We start from the raw sequence: 18,057 nt of genomic DNA on the forward strand, positions 1-18,057 counted from the left end.
GAATGGAACAGGCAGAGAGAGGGCTGGAGCAGCCACTGCAGGCAGGGACAGGCTGGAAGATCCATTGCAGGCAGAGAGGGGCTGGAGCAGTCACTGCAAGCAGAAAGAGGGGCTGGAACACTCACTGCAGGCAGAGAGAGAGGGGCTGGAGCAGGCAGAAAGAGGATGGAACAGGCAGAGAGGGGCTGGAGCAGTCACTGCAAGCAGAAAGAGGGGCTGGAACACTCACTGCAGGCAGAGAGAGAGAGGGCTGGAACAGGCAGGGAGAGAGGCTGGAAGATCCACTGCAGGCAGAGAGGTTGGAGCAGGCATTGCTGGGAGCCAGAGAGGGGCTGGAGCAGGCGCTGCAGAAGGGCTGGCCGAGGGTTTGGACATGCAGGGCTGTTCTCCTTCCTTCCCACAGCCCCTGCCGGCCCAGGGAATGGAAGGTGGAGTCCCCAGCCCAGAGGAGCGGCCAGGCGGGGCCCCTGCGGCGCTCCCAGCGCAGAAACCCCCGGAGGGCAGACACCTGAGAGCGGCACACTGAGCTGCCACAGCCACCAGGCTCCTGAACTGCCCCTGGCACTGGAAACGGCTGTGGATGCTCATCCTGCCCTGTCTGCTCTGAGCTGGCTCTCCCCAGAGCTGCCCACAGCCACCAGGCTCCTGAACTGCCCCTGCACGGCCCCACCGAGGGCAGACACCTGAGAGCGGCCCCCAGAGCTGCACACACCTACCCAGGCTCCTGAACTGCCCCTGAGCTGTGGATGCTCATCCTGCCCTGTCTGCTCTGCCCAGAGCTGCCCTGGAGATGGGCAAAGCCTGCAGAGCACAGGGATGGGTTCTAAGTGCTGCTCTTCACGCTGCAGGGTGACAGGAGAGGGTGGCTTTTCACTCTCTGGATGTGTAATTTGTCCATTTGGAAAAGTAAGGGCATAATGTCACCACGAGCTTGGCAATAAATTCATTTATCACAGCTTGCAGGGCAGTGAGTGGCTGGGTTTGCTCACCCAATGCCTCATTGTCCCTCTTGGTTTTATAACAGAGTTGCTTTAATTTGAAAAAAGGTGAAACAGCTTGTCACTGCCACACCCCTAAATCTGGTAATTGCACGCTACATCACCTCTTATTTGTTGTGCAAACTCCTGTGTGTATGAACAGCCTTAATGTTCTTTTTATATGGAATATTTCCATTCTTGAACTGTGTTATTTCCAACTATTAGCATTTGATGAAAATAAATGGTTGCAGAATTAATTCCACCCACGGCGTCTCCCCTTTTCTTCAGCTGACAGAAAAATGATTTGATTTTTTTTTTCCCCTGTAGATTTCTACAGCTTCTCAGTCTCTTCTACCACATCATTGGTATCTTGGGCCCTCAGCTCACTTAATGTTGGGCCAGCAGGTTTTAAATAGAGGCTCTGACTTGGCTGCAAGCAGGGTATGAGTGACTCAGACAAGGTGGGTAAGTGCCTTGTTTATAACAAATATCCTGGGTAAATCTGACCCTTCCTGAGTCTCCCTGATGGCCACGTGCACCTCACTGAAGTTTTCCTGTTTTTAGCTTTTATCACAGAGCTCATGGCCTAGATTTCATTGAAACCTGGAGCTGGGATCTGTTTTATTCCTGCTGGTGTGTCTAAGTCAGACACCAGCCCCGGGCACAGAGCAGGGTTTGCTGCAGGAGTGCAAACAGAGGCATTTTCCTCCTGCACTGAATCCCAACATTTGCCTCCACTTTCCCTACTCTGTTTTGAAGATCAGAGAGCCCTTCAAGTGAGGTTGAACTTTATTCGCAAAATCAAAGTCAGAGAACAGAGGATGTGTGGAATGGCTGTGGCTGAAGCTATGGCCAAACCATTTATTTCTGTCCCTTCTGTCCTGCCTTCAGCTATTATTTAACCACTCTGGAGGGTAAATTAGGATTGTTTATTTCCTGGTTTTAGTTTTGTCCTCGAGCAGTATCTGAGATGAGCCCTGTGAGTTTTAACCTGTCTTCTCTAGAGAAGAACCAGGAGCAAATGTCCAAGAATAAACTGATAAACAGCCCTGGACTTTGTCACCTCCATCCACTGAGAGTGCTCTGACAGGAGAGACTTTCCCTCATTTCACTGAATTGAAAACAGGAGCTTCCCACAATTTGGCTGTTTGAAAACCACCACCAAGCCCAAACAAAAACCCCTACAAGAACGCTTTATAGCCTGGTATTTATGTAAAACATTCTTGGCAAAGTTAAAAGGTAATACATTAGTACAAACCTGAATATTATTCACAATGATACAATGAATTCATCCATCAGCTCTCACGAGCTGGTTGGGGAAGGATCCTCTCCCCTTTCGTTAGAGATGCCACTGTGCATTTTAGAACTGGGGAAAAAAAACAAAATGAAATTTGGATTCCTAGCTCTGCTGGTTTGCAGATTGTGCTCCCAGAGCTACCCTGGTCCAACCCTTTCCTCTCTCTCCTTTATTGAGGTACCCTGAAAGCAGCACAGAGGAGCAGTGGATGCCCAGAGGGGGCAGAGGAATGTCAGAACAATCAGAGGCAGCAATCAGCACTGGGTGGCTGGATGAAGAGCTGGCATTAAGGTAACCAGGGGGAAGCTGCAGGATAGTGGTGATGAGTGAGTTACACAGAGAACACCTGGCTGGGGCTGCCCCATCCTTGCCTGTGCTTCCCCTGGCAAAGGGACAGGTGGCAATGCTTTGTTGGGGCGGAACAAATGCAGCAATGGCATGTCCAGCGAGGGCTCCAGGAGACAAAGCAGAGTAAAGCAGAACACGAAAAAATAACACCGACAGTCCAAATTGTCAAGTATCCAAAATACTGTATACAGGAAAAAGTTAAGACAACTCAATTCATATTGGAAATACAAGAACACTAAATTCTGCTACATTAAAAAACTTCCTAAACCACAGCACAGTCCTAGTGTTGCATCCACATCTTGCAGCCTGGTCTCACCCAATGCTGTTCAACACCATCAACGTGGATATTTTGGGAAACAAAATATTCCCCATCAATTCTCTCTAAAGCCAAGAGAACCAAATTTGGTTGGTTTTGCTTTTTCTTTTTTTTTTTTTTTCCTTTACCATCTAGAGAAGAATTTCATCTGACACTGTAAAAGTGCTTTTGTGTTGAGCTTTTGCTTTCCCAAGCCCAGAAACAGTGGCCTTGGCCATGTGGTTTAACCCTGCCAAGCTGCTGTAGCTGTCACACTGTGTTAGTGCTTTAGGGAACTTGCAGAGGGGCAGCAAACACTGAAGTCACTCTGTCACCTCTTTGGAACTGAATCCAAAAGCCATCCTGGCTATTTCTTGCAACGACAAAAACAAAGTTGGTCACTGGCAAGAAATTTTTTTTTTTTTCATATAAAAAAGTTGATAGCTCCTGCCATAAATTTACAAAAACTATCCCTGAGTGACTCTGTTCTGTGTCTGGTAAGACCTCTTGTGACAAGGAAATGGCTGAAGCTGGCTGAAGAGGAAAGAGATGCTGTTCCACCTGCAGCTTTTTGTTACACTTTGCACTAATACTGATATGCTCTGACAGTGCCACACTATAGCAATGTGTGAGCTCCTCTCCTGTAGCTTCAACAGTAAAAAAATAGCTCCATTACTCAAACGCTGCTGGCATCACATATTTACACTTTTAAATAGAAATGTTACCTTTTCTGAAGTAATCAAAATAGATCTTTGCAAAAAATTTAGAAGGTTGGGGGGGTTTTACAAAATAAACGGAGAAGGTAAAAAAAGCTGGAGGAATCTCTCAGTACCTTTTATGGCAATCTTAGCCCAGGAAATTATTTGGCTTTAATTTTCCTGAAAGGGATGTCTTAGCAGTGGTTCCCTGCCTCCCCTGTAAGCCTCTTTGCCCACGGAAGGACGCAGGAGCCAAGCCTGCTTTGTGCAGATTAGAGCCAGGGGTTACCTGCGTGCAGGGAGCAGAGGCACTGCCCTGCCCCTGCCCAACAAAGCATTTGGGGATTTACACAGGGCTGAGGGCATTAGTGGTGGTTTCACTGTCACTGGTGGCTGGGCACCTGAGCACAAGACAATCACAGATGTGGAAAAGTCACCAGCCAGGCCTGGGCAATGAGCTGCTGGGAGGAAATCCCCCAAATTCATTCTTTGAAGTCCATCTACTGCTGTATCAGCACCTTTTTTTTTTTTTTGTCTACTGGTAACACATTGCTGCTCATGTCTACTACAGGTTTACCTAATGCTGTGCCCCTGCTGGGTTTGCACGCTGTGGCCGTGTCCCTGCAGCACAAAGAGAAGGCAATTCCACAAACTTCACAGAGCCCAGTCTCTTGGGAAGGACTGAAAGCCTTCCTCAGTCCAAGGACAGGTTGGGGTGATCCTGTTGGTATCTCCAGAGGCAGGGGAGACGCGAGTTGGGCAGTGAGGAGTTACTTTAAACTTTGGCAAAGAAAAAAAAGATATACAGATAGCTAGCTATCGAGTTCTTGTGTGTTCCAAACTCTTCCAAGCGCACTTAATTCATCTTTTGCTCTTGCTTTGAGTTCCTGGAGGAGGTATTTTCACACTTGCTTTTGCTGGTTTGCGATCTCCTTTTGGCGTCTTAGATGACAAACGAAGACTTGTGTCTGAAGTCGCCCTGCAAGGAAACAGTTTGGGATGTAGGAAGGATCCAGCAGCTTTCCAGGCCCCCAAAAGGTGGATCCAAGCTGTGTAACCATGCCCAGGCAGCTCCCATTTCCCATGGGAAGGAGAGGGAGGCACCAGTTCCCCTCGCACACCAAGGCGTGGCAGGGACTTTCTCATTCCCTCACTGATATCTCTGCTAATGGGAGAGGCTTTTTCTGCTCTTAAACCCAGTGATCTACTCAAATCCCAAAATACAAATTCTCTCCTAAAAGCATCACGTCCTGCCCACTTAATCCAATGAAACTCATCCTAAGGGGGGGTCAGGCCACGAGATAACTCAGAGCAGAGCTGCCTCTGATAGCTCCTGGCATCAGTCACTTCAGGCAGCTTCAACTCCTCATCATTTCTAAGGAAATGACTCAGCCCTCACCCTTCTGCTTTCCCTCTGTTCCCCAGCCCTGCTGAGGAGGGGAGCCCACTCTCACAAAGCCTGTGGGCCCTCCCAGCTCCCCGTCCTCTGCCCACCCTCTTCCTCTGCTGCCAGAGATGGAAATGCAAAGCGTTTGTTGGTACCTCATCATCTGTCCGGATATAGTTAACGCCATCAGGCTTTGCTGGAGTCTTGTAGCTGAAAGAAAGGGGGAAAAAAAATCTCATTTCTGGGACAGGAAGACTGCAGGGTTTTGGAGGGGAGGTGCTGGGGAAGATGGAAATGAGGAGGAGGAGCTGAGTGAGAAACAAGCAGAGAGAAACCCAGTTTGTTTTTCAAATGAGATATCTGTGTTTATTCCATCGTTTACCATGACTGGGATTTTGTCTAAATTCCCCTTCAGCACAGGGCGAGAAGATTGCTGTGTGTTTCCCTAAAACTCTGCAAAGAGATAAACTGATTCTTTCCTGGGCTTTGCTGCTTCGGTGTCTGTCACTGCCTTTCTGTGCCTCCTGCTCTGCTTCCTGTGGCAATTATAAAGTTCATTTTAATCCTTCACTGCCAGAGGCCTTCAGCATTTTTCTTAGTTACAAGGAAGCACCACTTGTTTGCAATCCCACAGGAACTCAGGATTTATACAAGACTGTCAAGTCCAGTGTATGCCAACCCTCAGCTGCATTTAAATGGCATATTTAGAGCTTTTTTCTGAAAAACAAACGAAACCAATGAGAAAAACAAGACAGGACTTGTGCTGAAAAGCAACATTTAGCACAGAACAAATCTATCTGGTGAGAATCTTGGCTTTGCATATATTATCTCCTCTCCAGACTCTGTAAGGACATCGAGGCTTGTCTCTGATGCTAATGCTGTTGTTTTTAACATTTTCATCTGCGCTCCAGAATGGCTGTTTTTCATCCCAAATTTAGGTCCTCACAACTAGTGAGACTTTCTGTGGGGAGCCTGCTCTGCTGCATCCATTCCCTATGCATGTCCTGATGCTTCAGACTAATTAGGCAGCGAGCTGAGATCATTAAACCACGGCCCTCGTTATTCCAACAGCACAGGAGCTGCTGGACAAACACCTGCAGGCATTTAATTGTGCTGGGCCCCCTTTTCCATGCAGAGGATGAGGGTGGGTATCAGAGCACAGCTCTCGTCCACACCACAATTCTCCCTTAGGAAAATGGCAGCCATTCCTGGGAATGTCCAAGCCTGGGTTGGATGGAGCTCTGAGCAGCCTGGTCTGGTGAAAAGTGTCCCTGTCCATGGCTGGGTGGTCTTTAAGGTCCCAATTTACTCTGGGATTCTGTGATGATTCCATGAAATAAACCTGGATGCTGCAGGGTTTTGCAGCTGGGCATTGGGTGCCTCAGGCACTGGCTTGGCCTGAGGGCTTTGGCGGGGAATTAGGCACTGAAATTCCTTTTAGCCACTAATTCTTGGCACCCTTCAGACTCCTCCATGCTACCTGAGGCTGCAGGGAGTTGTCCAAGAAGCCCAGCTTACCTTTCCCCACTCTCTTTGCCATTTGCAAAGTATCCCCTTCTGTAGGCACAGCAGATGCCAAAAGTGATGAGCACCAGGACTGCAAGGACCACCAGGACTCCCCCGATTATCCCACCAATATTGAGGTCATCTGCCAAAGAGAGACACCAGCTCAGTGTTTCTTCAGGGCAGCCACATTCCAGCTTCACACACACTAAAATGCCATCTCTCATTTTTAAGCAATAGTTCACAGGGAACTAGTGAGGACCTGACTTCAAGATTAAATCTGTTCACAATCTGACGTTTCCCTGCATTTTCAGATTATTTTTATCTCCTTATGTTTGGGGCTATGAGAAAGCAGGGAAGACTTAAGGCTGTAGGATGTCCCTCCCCAATCCTGATGGTGATGGCAATTTATTTATGGTGATAAATCAGGCAGCATTGATGAAAACTGCACGGAGAGCCACTCACAGACTTCCATCTCCTGCTCCTCACACTTGGCAAAGCCAGCCTCATTTGTTGCTATGCAGGAGTAACGCCCTGTGTCACCTTTGTGCACTGCGTGGAAAACCTGGGGAGGGAAAAGGGACAGAGGGAAGGGATGTGACATGAGGAACAAGGCACTGTGAGGGTATAAAAATGTGTAAAAAAATGCATCTCTGCTAAGATCTTCTTCCATCAATCCTCCCTCTCCCAGCTCGCCCAGACCCTGGCACACCTCACCCTCTTCAAATTATTCATTCCCTGAAAGCCAAGCAATGTTTCTCTGAATTTGCAAGCAGCCTTAAAGATAACCTGTCCAGGCAAACAAGTGTTGATCAGGTGTGTCGGGGCATTACCAGAGTGCCTGTGGCAGGGTTCAGGGTGTAGGAGGAGTTGTGGGGTTTGGATTTGCTGTCGGCTGACAGGGGTTCGCTGTTGCGGTACCAGCTGTAGGTGGACTTGGGGAAACCTTCATTCTCATGGCAGTGAAGAGAGGCTGACTTGCCAACAGGGACAGCTTTAGGCACAGAGCATCTGGGAGTCATGGGTTTCACTGTGGGGAGACACAAACCAGGTGAGTGGCACTGAAATTCTCTGCTCTTTTAGGCAAAACCATCCCAACTTCCCATTATTCCCAGCTGGTTTTGAACCTCCCACTATTTGGAGATGTCCACAGCCCTTTGTGTTCCCCTTGCAGAGGCTGTGGGTTTGTGTCCTGGATTGCCAAGCAAATTGTATTCTATCCTATTTTATTTATTTATTTAATTTATTGATTCTGTTTTATTTTATACTATTCTGTTATTCTATTGTATTCTAAATAGACTTGTATTCTATTTGCCATCTGCATGGCAGTTGTCTTCTGTTCTGTTCTGGGCAGCTTTCCTTATCTCTTCCACACCCACTCCTCCCTCTGGGGAGACATCTGTTGATAACAGCTGTTGAATGTCACTGCATGGCTGATAAGAACTACAGCATCCCATTGGGAGATGTGAGCCCAGAGGGAGGAGCCAAGCATTCCTACCTGGATATAATCTGAGATTCTGGAACACCAGCCAAGCATTCCTGCCTGGATATAATCTGGAGATTCTGGAACACCAGCCAAGCATTCCTGCCTGGATATAATCTGGAGATTCTGGAACACCAGCCAAGCATTCCTGCCTGGATATAATCTGGAGATTCTGGAACACCAGCACGGCTTCTCCCCTGGATTCCCCAGAGGAACAGCAGCTGCCTCTGCCCCTGGATCTCCAGAGGCAGAGACTGCACCTTTCTCCAGGATCCCTGCTCCAGCAGAACCAGCCCTGACACTGCAGGAGGGCTGAGCCACAATTCCAATGGCACTGCTGCCAACACCCTGACCCACAGGGTGTCAGGTTGGGTTCTGACTCTGGCAGTGTTAGTTTAGTTTACTGTATTGTTTATTTTATCCTTTTATTTTCTTTCCTAATAAAGAACTGTTATTTCCTGCTCATTTTTTGCCTGAGAGCCCCTTAATTTAAAAGTTATAGCAATTTGGAGGGAGGGAGTTTACATTTTCCATTTTAGGGGAGGCTCTTGCCTTTCTTGGCAGACACCTGTCTGTTCAAACCGAGTCAGGGAATAATGGGGAGTTTTGGATGGTTGGTACCTTGGACTGTGAGCTGGATGTTGATCTCGTCGATGGTTTTGGTGTCGGAGGGCGCGGCCACCTCGCAGCGGTACGTGGCCGTGTCCATCCTCGTCGTGTTCTTGATCACCAGGGACGTCCTGCTCAGGATCTCTGCCCGAGTCGCAAAGTCTCCTGACACACAGGAAAGAGAGGGAAAAACAGCAGGGGAATCAAGATTAATGACTCAAGACTGAAAACCAGGCTCGTTTTGGGTGTATAAATTAAGTGGTTGTTCTCAGACTCTTTTCCAAAGTCAAAGGAACTCAACGTTTGAAAACCCCAAAGAAAACCAAAGCTGCCAGCCATGTAAGAGGATGGACTGGAAAGCTTCACTCCAAACCTCAAAAACTGTGGCAAAATCGAACTTCCAAGACAGCCTCAGGCCTTGCCTTCTTTGGGAGATTCATTTGGATGTGGCTCTTGGTCCCATGTGAAGTGCTGGAGGAATTCCAGATGGAGTCAAGCCCTCCTGGCACTGGAGTTCTGTCAAGCCACTGAGGCTGCTCCAATGCTCCCAGGATGCTGCAGATCCCTGTGCAGCCTCAGCAGAGAGCAGTGGCAGCTGGACACACAGAGCCCTGCTGAGGTGCAGGTGGAGCCCTCAGATGTTCCATGGAAAGCCTGGAGGGGTCAGTGCCTGTTCCTCAGAGCTCAGACACCCAGTGACCATGGGACCCACAGAAGGGAAGCTGAATCATTCCTTTCTGACCCCAAAAATACCTCCTAAGGAGGATCTCATTCCAGCTCCGTCTCCCCACTGTGAGCTGTCAGTAATGAGGCAGGGAGGTAAAAACATCCTGCTCCCTCTCCATCCTGCACTTCAACTGCTCCAGAAGAAAGCAGCCAGCCAGCCAGAGCTCCTGCCTCTCACAGGCTTGTTTGTTCCCCATTGTGCTGTTTCTGAAAGCTGTTTTGGAAATCTGAGAACAAGGAATCTTCATACCCTGCATTTTGTTGCCAAAAAACACGTAAGAGGTTTCTCCATTCCGGATTTTCTTCCACTCGATTCTGGGATCTGGCGTCACCGTGGATTTAATGATGCAGGACAGCTCCACACCTAGCAGGAGAAATGGAGGCAATCCAGATTAATAGGAAGCAGCTGTGTTTTTGCTCTGCTCTGAGCACTCTCACTCAGTGTTTTATTAGGAGATGCTGCCCGCAAAGCAGAGCCTTCCCTTTCATCTGCCTCACAAGCAGAAACGCTGCTGGGTTCCAGGAGCTATTGGAAAATGGATTTTGGCCAGCAAAAATAATAGTCCAGCAGATATCAGCTATGGAGAGAAATGAACACCCTGTTCTCTGCAGGCTGGGGCTCATGGCAAACAAAACCTTTAGTGAGAGTGAGCCCTCAGCCCTGTCCTGCTGCTGAGCAGAGCCATACCATGAGCCAGGGGTGCAGCAGGAGCCTGGGCAGTGCCTGGGGATGGGCTGGGACAGCAGCTCCTGCGGATAAACCTCTCACAGACATCTTTTTATGAAAAAGCTTTTTTTTAGGATTTTTCCTCTTGAGAAGCTGAGAGGCCTCAGCAGCAAAATGTAAACAATGGTTATCTGCTGCTGTGGAATGCAACAGGTACATCTTTGATTGGCTTATCTTAGATGTTTATAATTAATAGCTAATCACAGCTCAGATAGCTTGGACAGAGTATGAGACAGCTACTTTTGTTATCATTTTTTCTTTTTTATTCTTAACTTAGCTAGCTTTCTGATGAAACTTTTTCTTTCATTCTTTTAGTATTGTTTTAATGTAATATATATTTTAAAATAATAAATCAAGTCTTTTGAAACATAAAGTCAGATCTTAGTCTCTTCTTTCAACCTGAGACCCCTGTGAACACCATCACATAAACCCAGCCAGCCCTGTCCCCTTTGTGGCTGGCCCTGGCACCCCATCTCTGAGAGAACCTTCCCAGTGTCCCAGACACGTCTGTAGGAGAGCCAAGAGAAAATGTCACAGACATCTTTTTATGAAAAATCTTTTCCTTAGGATTTTTTTCTCCTGAGAAGCTGAGAAGCCTCAGGAACAAAATGTAAACAATGATTATCTGCTGCTGTGGGATGCAACAGGTGCATCTGTGATTTGGATGTTTCTAATCAATGGCCAACCACAATCCACAAACCTTTGTTATTCATTCCTTTCTATTCTATTCTTAGCCAGCCTTCTGATGAAACCTTTTCTTCCATTCTTTTAGTATAGTTTTAATGCAATACATATAATAAAATAATAAATCAATCCTTCTGAAACCTGGAGTCAGATCCTCATCTCTGCCCTCATCCAAGAACCCCTGTGAACACGGTCACAAGAAAATATAAATTTCTCTCTCTGTGTATTAATTGCATTATTTTCCTTCTCTTGGGACCCAGTTCAAAAAAGCACTTAGGCAGAGACTTTGCAATGCCAGTGGCTTGCAGAGGACCTCAATAAACCATTTAAAAGAAGGAGATACAGCCACATTCTCAGGCACTCCTCTGAATCCCTGGCTCTCGTAGTCCTGAGGAACCAGTGAGCAAGGAGCCAAATTTTCCTGCATTGTTTGGCCTGATGCAGCACAGGCAGCACTCACTTTGGAATTCCTGCACCACGGGCTTGGTGTTGCTGGATGTCAGCTCCACAGCCAAGAGTCTGCAGCCTGCAAAAACAAACAGAAGGTAATAAGAAATAGCACAGCTCGTAAGTCACCCAGCTAGGAGCAGGCTGCCTGCTGAGAAACCCTCCTGGCCAGCTCTGAGCAGTGACTTCCCCAGACAAAACCTCTTCCTGCCTACCAGCACAGCTCCAGCAGGACTGAGCTTATTTAGGAGTTTGTGGTGTAAATACAGGAAAATATAATTGTTGGAAGTAGCAATTAAAGAGGAGGATTAACATAATGGCACAAAGGCAGTGCCAGCACGAGCCATTTCCTGGTGCTTGTTTAGATGGGAAAGGAACTGTGGCTAATGCAGGAGTGAAAGTTTTATTTGGAAAATTCACTTGAAGGTCAGAAGACAGGAAGCAGACCAGTCTCCAGAGATCTGGTCAGTTCCTGGGAGATGGAATGGGCCAGTCCTGGCCTCTAGCAAAAAATGCTGATTACACTGGCAAATACTCCAAGTGTGGTAATGTAAAACTTGATTAAATCACAAAAGGACTGTGACTCAGGAGAAAACAGCTCAGCTCTTTGGGGTAGAGCCCCAGCCGGACCCACACTGGGGAGGAAGCTCAGCCATGCAACGCTGTGAGGCTCCTTACAACACAAACCTGCTTGTTCCCTTCCTGCTCTGAGCACTAATTCCCAATTAATCCAGTCAGTTTCCCTCTTTTGCATGTTCCTTTAGTTTGAAAAATCTGCCTTCTGTGTCCCTTCTGCTGTGCATCCCACCAGAGCAGGCATCAACAGCAGTCACGCTCTGCTGGATGCCAAATTCACCAACAACTCTCCAGAGGGAGAGGGAAACAAGCAGGGATTTCCCTGGGAGAGGAGAGTGAAGCAGACAGGATATTCTAGAGCTGGATTTTCTGGTTTTCCTTCTCTCATGGTGTCACCAAACCAGGCTCCAAAGCCCCTCCAGGAGGAGGTTCCATGCTACAGTCAAAATAATCAAAATAATACAAAATATTCAGCTGCAGGGGCCTGCTGTGCTCACACGAGCAGCTCTGCTGTGACAAATCCCATCAGAAGTTGGTGGAAATCTAAGGGAGATGCCCACTGAGCTCGCTGGGCATTGATCAAACAGCAGCTTAAAAATGATGGAAAATCATTTTTAGGGACGTCCCATCAGGGACGTGGGATGTGGCTGAAGGTTAAGAGTAAAAAGCCATAACAAACATGGATGGAAAGCAGAAAAGGGAGATGTGGAGAAAGAAATGATCTCCAGCATCATGACCCAGCTGGAAATTCCTGTGCTGGCTCTCAGAGGGGAAAGCTTTTGGGCAGGGACAACATCTCTCTGAGCAGCCTGAGAAACACCCAAGAGCTGCAAAGTCACTCCCACTCAAAGCCTGAGGGCCTTCAACACCCAAACCCCTTCCAGCAATGCTGAAATGTTCCCTGCTGGTTCCTTTTAAATGCTGATGCTTCCTGGTACCCCAAAGACCACCAGGGAGAGCTGGAGTTTGGCAGGGCTTAGAAAGCTGCCTTTGTGTCCAAAATCATTGTTTCTCACACAAAAGCCACCAGCTGATGCTAACTAATGGCTGGCCCAGCCCAAACTGCTCCTAGCAGGACTTTTCCACCCTTCCTCCTCTGCACTGGAGACGGTCATGCAGCATTTGGGAGAAATCCAACACTGAGCTGAGCTGACAGAGCTCTGCACTGTGGCTCTCTCCAGGCAGGAGCTGGTCTAAGCAGTAATTTCTGCAAGTCTATGTTGAAGCAGAGTCCGTTTTCATGAGAGTTGCTGCTTCCAGACCTACCCCCTGAAAGCAGGGAATTGTGCCAGGCAATGCCAATGCTCTCCCTTCCCTCTCTTTATCATGGAATCATGGATTGATCTGGGTTGGAAGGGACCTTAAAGACCCTCCAGTGCCACCCCTGCCATGGCAGGAACACTTTCCACTATCCCAGGTTGCTCCAGCCTGGCCTTGAACACTTCCAGGGATCCAGAGGCACTCTGTGCCAGGGCCTGCCCACCCTCCCAGGCAGGAATTTGTCCTAATATCCAATCTGTGCTGTCAGCTGAATCCATTCCCCCTTGTCCTGACATTTTGTGCTCTTGTAAAAGGGGATTTTTAAAGTCCTCTGATCCTCCAGGTGTTCTGTGTGGGGCTCCCACCCTCAGGAGCATGAATAGATTCCAGCAAAGCCCAGAGCATGGGAAGCTGCTCTAATCCCCCAAAGACAAGGCACAATTTTGGGAAAATCCTTTTGGAATCTTCAGACATGTTTCCAACAACAGTGAAACACAGCATTTGAGTGTCTCTGCTGTGAGATTGCTGCTTCTGGAACCAAAAATTGAACTGCGAGCCCAGGCCTGAGCACTCAGCTGATGCTGGCTGGCCTCCTCCTCTGGACCAGTTTTAGTTCTGTTTCAGATTCTTGCTTGCACAGTATCTTTTTCTGGAAAAATGCTGTCCCATCAAATAGACATGGCAACAGTCCTACATCTGCTGGAGTTAGAAAATCTGTTCAGCTGAAGGTGGGGACAACAAAACCACAGAGCTGTGTAGCTTTGAGGGAGTTTTGGCTCTGGAAATATTCACTCCAGGCCAGTGGGACTCCATCAGACTCCAGCTCCATCTCATTTCTCACAAACTGCTCACAGCAGGCTTTTTCTCACCCACTAAACACAAGAGATTCAGGTCTATCCCTCAGGCACAAAGCAGGATGACAACAAATTTTAGACAGAAGCTGAGTCCTTGGAGACTGTGTGAGAGGTTCTGACATTATTACATGTATTGACCGTGGGCAGAGATCAATGTGGCTGCTTAAATCACTGCTAAGGCAGATTTATTCCCCTCTGTGTGGCAGAATACTGCAAGTAGCATGTTCTAAATTAAAAGAAGGTGACAGCAAAGCCAAACAAAAACCTGAACTGACCATAGAGACTGTACAGCAAGAGAAGAATGCCTTTCTAGAACCTTGCTCTGCTGGCAAGAGTTGTTTGTTTGTTTTGTTTTGTGTTAAGTCATCATTAGTGCTTAATAATCTTCTAAAAGGTGTTGCTTTAGGCTCCTTCCAGCCCAACCAAACAAGCAGCAAAGGGTTTGTGTTATGTAAATCTCACTTCAAAGGCCCCAGCAGCCGGGGTTTGGAGAACAGCTGGAATTGCATTCCCGGTCCATGTGTGCCACAGCACATTCCCTGTCCATATGTGCCACATCCCTGGATTCCCACCAGATCCATATGTGCTGCAGCTCCCAGCTCCTACCGGGTCTCCATAGGCTGCAGAATCCCAAACCCTACCAGATCTCTATGTTCTACCCCTCTGAGTACCTACCAGCTCTCTGTGTGCTGCAGACTCAGCCAGACATATGGTTGAATCCCAAATGTCATCAGTTCTCCAAAATAGAATCCAGGACAAGCCACTGAAGTCTATAGCATATTCTTATGGCACTTTTTTCTTTTTTTTTTCAGCTAAAGAGATCCAGCCCATGCTTGTTACTGTGACTCATGGTATCTGAATCATTTTAAAATGCTATACTGAAGAAAAAAAAGCAGCTTTATAGGCGACTCTGTGTGTTAAATCTCCTTTCTACTGTTCAAAGCCAAGCCTGACCTTCCATCTCCTTCCATCCTGATGTCAGTTTGAAAGCTCTAGGCAGAAATTTGAAGAGGAGGTGAGGTATTGTGTTATAGGGAAAGTGAGAGGATGACCAGGAGAGAGTTTGGAGAAGTTGCTGGCAGCATCCTGAGCTGCAGCCTCGCTCGATGTTATCTGATACAGTAATTTTAGTGAATGCACTGTCAGGCACAGGCAGTACAAAACCACGCAGCTGCATTTAAACACCTGCCCACCAAAGCAACAAAAATATTCCCTGCTCAAGGTGTCCATCATCACCAAGCCCTTGCTGGATTTTCAATTCAAAGCGTGCCTAAGCCATGTGGGAATGCTGTGATAAACCACACGCCTTGTTAAGCACCTCTGCCTTCTGGGTGGGTACTCGGTGCAGCAGGAGTGAGTGAGATGTTATGAGGTGTTATAACATGTTAGCTGAGCCCTCTGCAGGTCAGCAGCCTCAAGGCTGCACGTCTGGAGGTGCCCCTGGAGCATCCATCCATGGATCCATCCGTCCATTGTCCATCCATCCATGGATCCATCCATGGATCCATCCATCCATCTGTCATCCATCCATCCATCCATCCATCCATCCATCCATCCATCCATCATCCATCCATCATCCATCCATCCATCCATCCATCCATCCATCCATCCATCATCCATCCATCCATCCATCCATCCATCCATCCATCCATCATCCATCCATCATCCATCCATCCATCCATCCATCCATCCATCCATCCATCCATCCATCATCCATCCATCCATCCATCCATCCATCATCCATCCATCCATCATCCATCCATCATCCATCCATCCATCCATCCATCCATCCATCATCCATCCATCATCCATCCATCCATCCATCCATCCATCCATCCATCCATCCATCATCCATCCATCCATCCATCCACTGTCCATCCATCCATGGATCCATCCATCATCCATCCATCCATCATCCATCCATCCATCCATCCATGGATCCATCCATTATCCATCCATCCATGGATCCATCCATCCATCCATCCATCCATCCATCCATCCATCCATCCATCCCTCCATCCAGGGGAGCTGGGCAGGGCAGCCAGGCTGGCCCAGGGCTGGCCCTGCCTCTCAAGGGGGATGTGCAGCAGGGAGGAAGCTGTCTGGAAAATGTTTGGGAAACCTGCAGAGGAAGAGCAGAGGGAGCCATGCAGAGCTGAACTGGGTAAAACAAGGAGAGGGGAGGCTGCATTCCTGCCCTCAGCTTATTTTGAGGAAATCACCACAAGCCCTTTCAGGAGCCTCTGCCCATCTGCCTGGCAAATCCATCCTTTTGTCTCCCAGTGCTGCAGGCTCTTTATCCCCCCTCTTCTCTATTCCCAGCGCGTCCTGTTGCAATTCCACAATCAGACTGGTGCCAGGTGGTGCAGGACAGACAACACAGCGTGGCACAGCAATCAGACACCACAGCGCCTCAGGCACTGTTTGGTGAAGTTTTTTGAGCTTTCTTTGTCCAAATGTCACTTCAGGAACAGCAAATGTACTTGCGACAGATAAAGACTGGATTTGTAAAGGGTGAATAAATGTTTTGTAGCACTCAGTCTTAACTTCCACTCATTCTCTTCACCCCAGGGAGCTGGTGCTGTGTTTGCTCTGGCTCCTCAGCGCCAGGCTGAAAGCCCTGGGGGCTGATACGAGGGAGCAGGAAGGTGATGGGCCACGTTTGCCCAGTGACCCGAGCCAGCCATGTGCCTTTTTTAATTCCATTTTTCCATGGCACCTCCCTGAGCTCAGCCTTGACTCCGGGGTGGGCTGCCCTGCTGGAGAACAATGTCAATGTGCAGCCAGAGATTAGTGAACAAAAGCTTAGGAGTGTCTCCGTTCAAATTAAGTAACAGATGGACCTGGTCTGTGTGGGAGCTGATAACAGTTATAAAAAGGCCATCACCAGACTGTGGCCAGCCCACCCTGGAAAAAACCCACTCAGTCGTAAATCCTCTGTGCTGTTATAGCTGCTTGTGCGAGTGAGGCTTTATTTTTACCAGCTATCATCAACCAGCATGCCTTATTTTAACATGCATGGCTTTTACTGCTCAGCTAAAAGGGTGCCAGCTCCCCGACAGACACCTCCCAGCAGAGATGGGCAGGGAGCACCAGGCAGAATTAACCCAGAGGAGGGAAATGCAGCCTTGCAGAGCAGCCTTGGCATCCACGGGGCTCTGGGCTTTGCTGTCCTCCTCCCTCAGGGAGCTCACTGATGGCACTCTCCTGGTGGTGAGGGGCTCTCTGGTGGTCCCAGCAGCAGCAGGACCCCACAGGATGGAGCTCTGTGGAACACCACGGGGTGTTTGCATTCATCTGGAGGTGTAAGAACTTGGGATTTTGCCCTTAATTCATTTTCTTCCTCCTCAGCAGTACAGAAGGTGAGGAGATGCCTGACTTCAAACAGGGTACGTGCAGTTCTGAAACGAAATCTTAACCTGTTTAAAGCTCCTGATTTAAATCTCCTGACTTAAACTGGGACCTTAAAGACCTGACTGCATTTGCTGCAGACAGAGCTCATTAGCACCCAGGCCATGCACACAGGCTTTTCTCTTCCTTTTTCTTTTCTAGTTTTTTCTTTCCTCCTCCTTCTCTTCTCCTTTGTTTTTCCTAATTTTTTCTTTTTCCTTTTGGACAGGAGGATTTACTGTTCCACCTCCTAACCAGACAGCAAAGCACACCCACCCTGAGGAGTGGAACAGGTTGCTCCCAAGGAGATTTGGAACCCTCTTAGGTCAAAAGCCTCTCTGCAAAGCAGCTTTTTCTGCAGCCAAAACTCCTCCTGCCTCCCGGGCAGGCAGGGAAGCAGAGGTGTTGGCTGGTAAGACCACACAGAGCTCTCTGATGGTTTCCCCCAGCCTGGTTTCATCACTCTGGGCTGCAGCTGCAGACAGGCTGTCTCAAAGCACCATCTGATCAGGGCTCCTGCAGCTCAGGGTTTCACAACCTCTGCTTGCTGTGGCATTGCAGCGTGGGCAGAGATGAGATGTTAAGGTCCTGCAGATCAGCACCTCCACAGAAACGACCCTATTTTATTAAAACTGGGTTTCCTCTGTCCCAATAGGCACCAGCCCCACAAAGGGACCCTCACTCTGCTGCCAGCAAGGAGGAGATGGACATTTACACTCCATTTAATACCCTGCAGATGGGGCTGTATAAACCTTGCCCAACATCTTAATCTGGGCCTAGCTCTCCTGTTTTCCCA

The 18,057-nt window shown here is 48.2% G+C and overlaps 2 protein-coding genes across 6 annotated transcripts in view; one reads left to right on the forward strand and one right to left on the reverse strand.

The window, feature by feature from the left end:
* The window catches only part of NCAPD3 (non-SMC condensin II complex subunit D3), a 44,071-nt gene extending 40,405 nt beyond the window's left edge, over positions 1 to 3,666 (forward strand). For all 5 annotated transcript variants that reach the window (XM_074559448.1, XM_074559449.1, XM_074559452.1 and 2 more), the window contains exon 35: positions 404 to 3,666. In XM_074559448.1, the coding sequence (XP_074415549.1) occupies positions 404 to 512 (109 nt within the window). In that variant the 3' untranslated portion in view covers positions 513 to 3,666. The remainder of the gene's footprint in view (positions 1 to 403) is intronic.
* The window catches only part of JAM3 (junctional adhesion molecule 3), a 34,574-nt gene continuing 19,514 nt past the window's right edge, over positions 2,998 to 18,057 (reverse strand). Inside the window, exons 2-9 of the mRNA XM_074559471.1 lie at positions 11,195 to 11,260; positions 9,574 to 9,687; positions 8,610 to 8,762; positions 7,339 to 7,535; positions 6,971 to 7,070; positions 6,521 to 6,650; positions 5,158 to 5,212; positions 2,998 to 4,594 (exon numbers count right to left, since the gene is read on the reverse strand). Of these exons, the coding sequence (XP_074415572.1) occupies positions 4,559 to 4,594; positions 5,158 to 5,212; positions 6,521 to 6,650; positions 6,971 to 7,070; positions 7,339 to 7,535; positions 8,610 to 8,762; positions 9,574 to 9,687; positions 11,195 to 11,260 (851 nt within the window). The 3' untranslated portion in view covers positions 2,998 to 4,558. The remainder of the gene's footprint in view (positions 4,595 to 5,157; positions 5,213 to 6,520; positions 6,651 to 6,970; positions 7,071 to 7,338; positions 7,536 to 8,609; positions 8,763 to 9,573; positions 9,688 to 11,194; positions 11,261 to 18,057) is intronic.

The sequence above is a fragment of the Zonotrichia albicollis genome, chromosome 27 (genome assembly GCF_047830755.1).
Source record: "Zonotrichia albicollis isolate bZonAlb1 chromosome 27, bZonAlb1.hap1, whole genome shotgun sequence".
In the NCBI taxonomy this organism is placed as follows: Eukaryota; Metazoa; Chordata; class Aves; order Passeriformes; family Passerellidae; genus Zonotrichia; species Zonotrichia albicollis.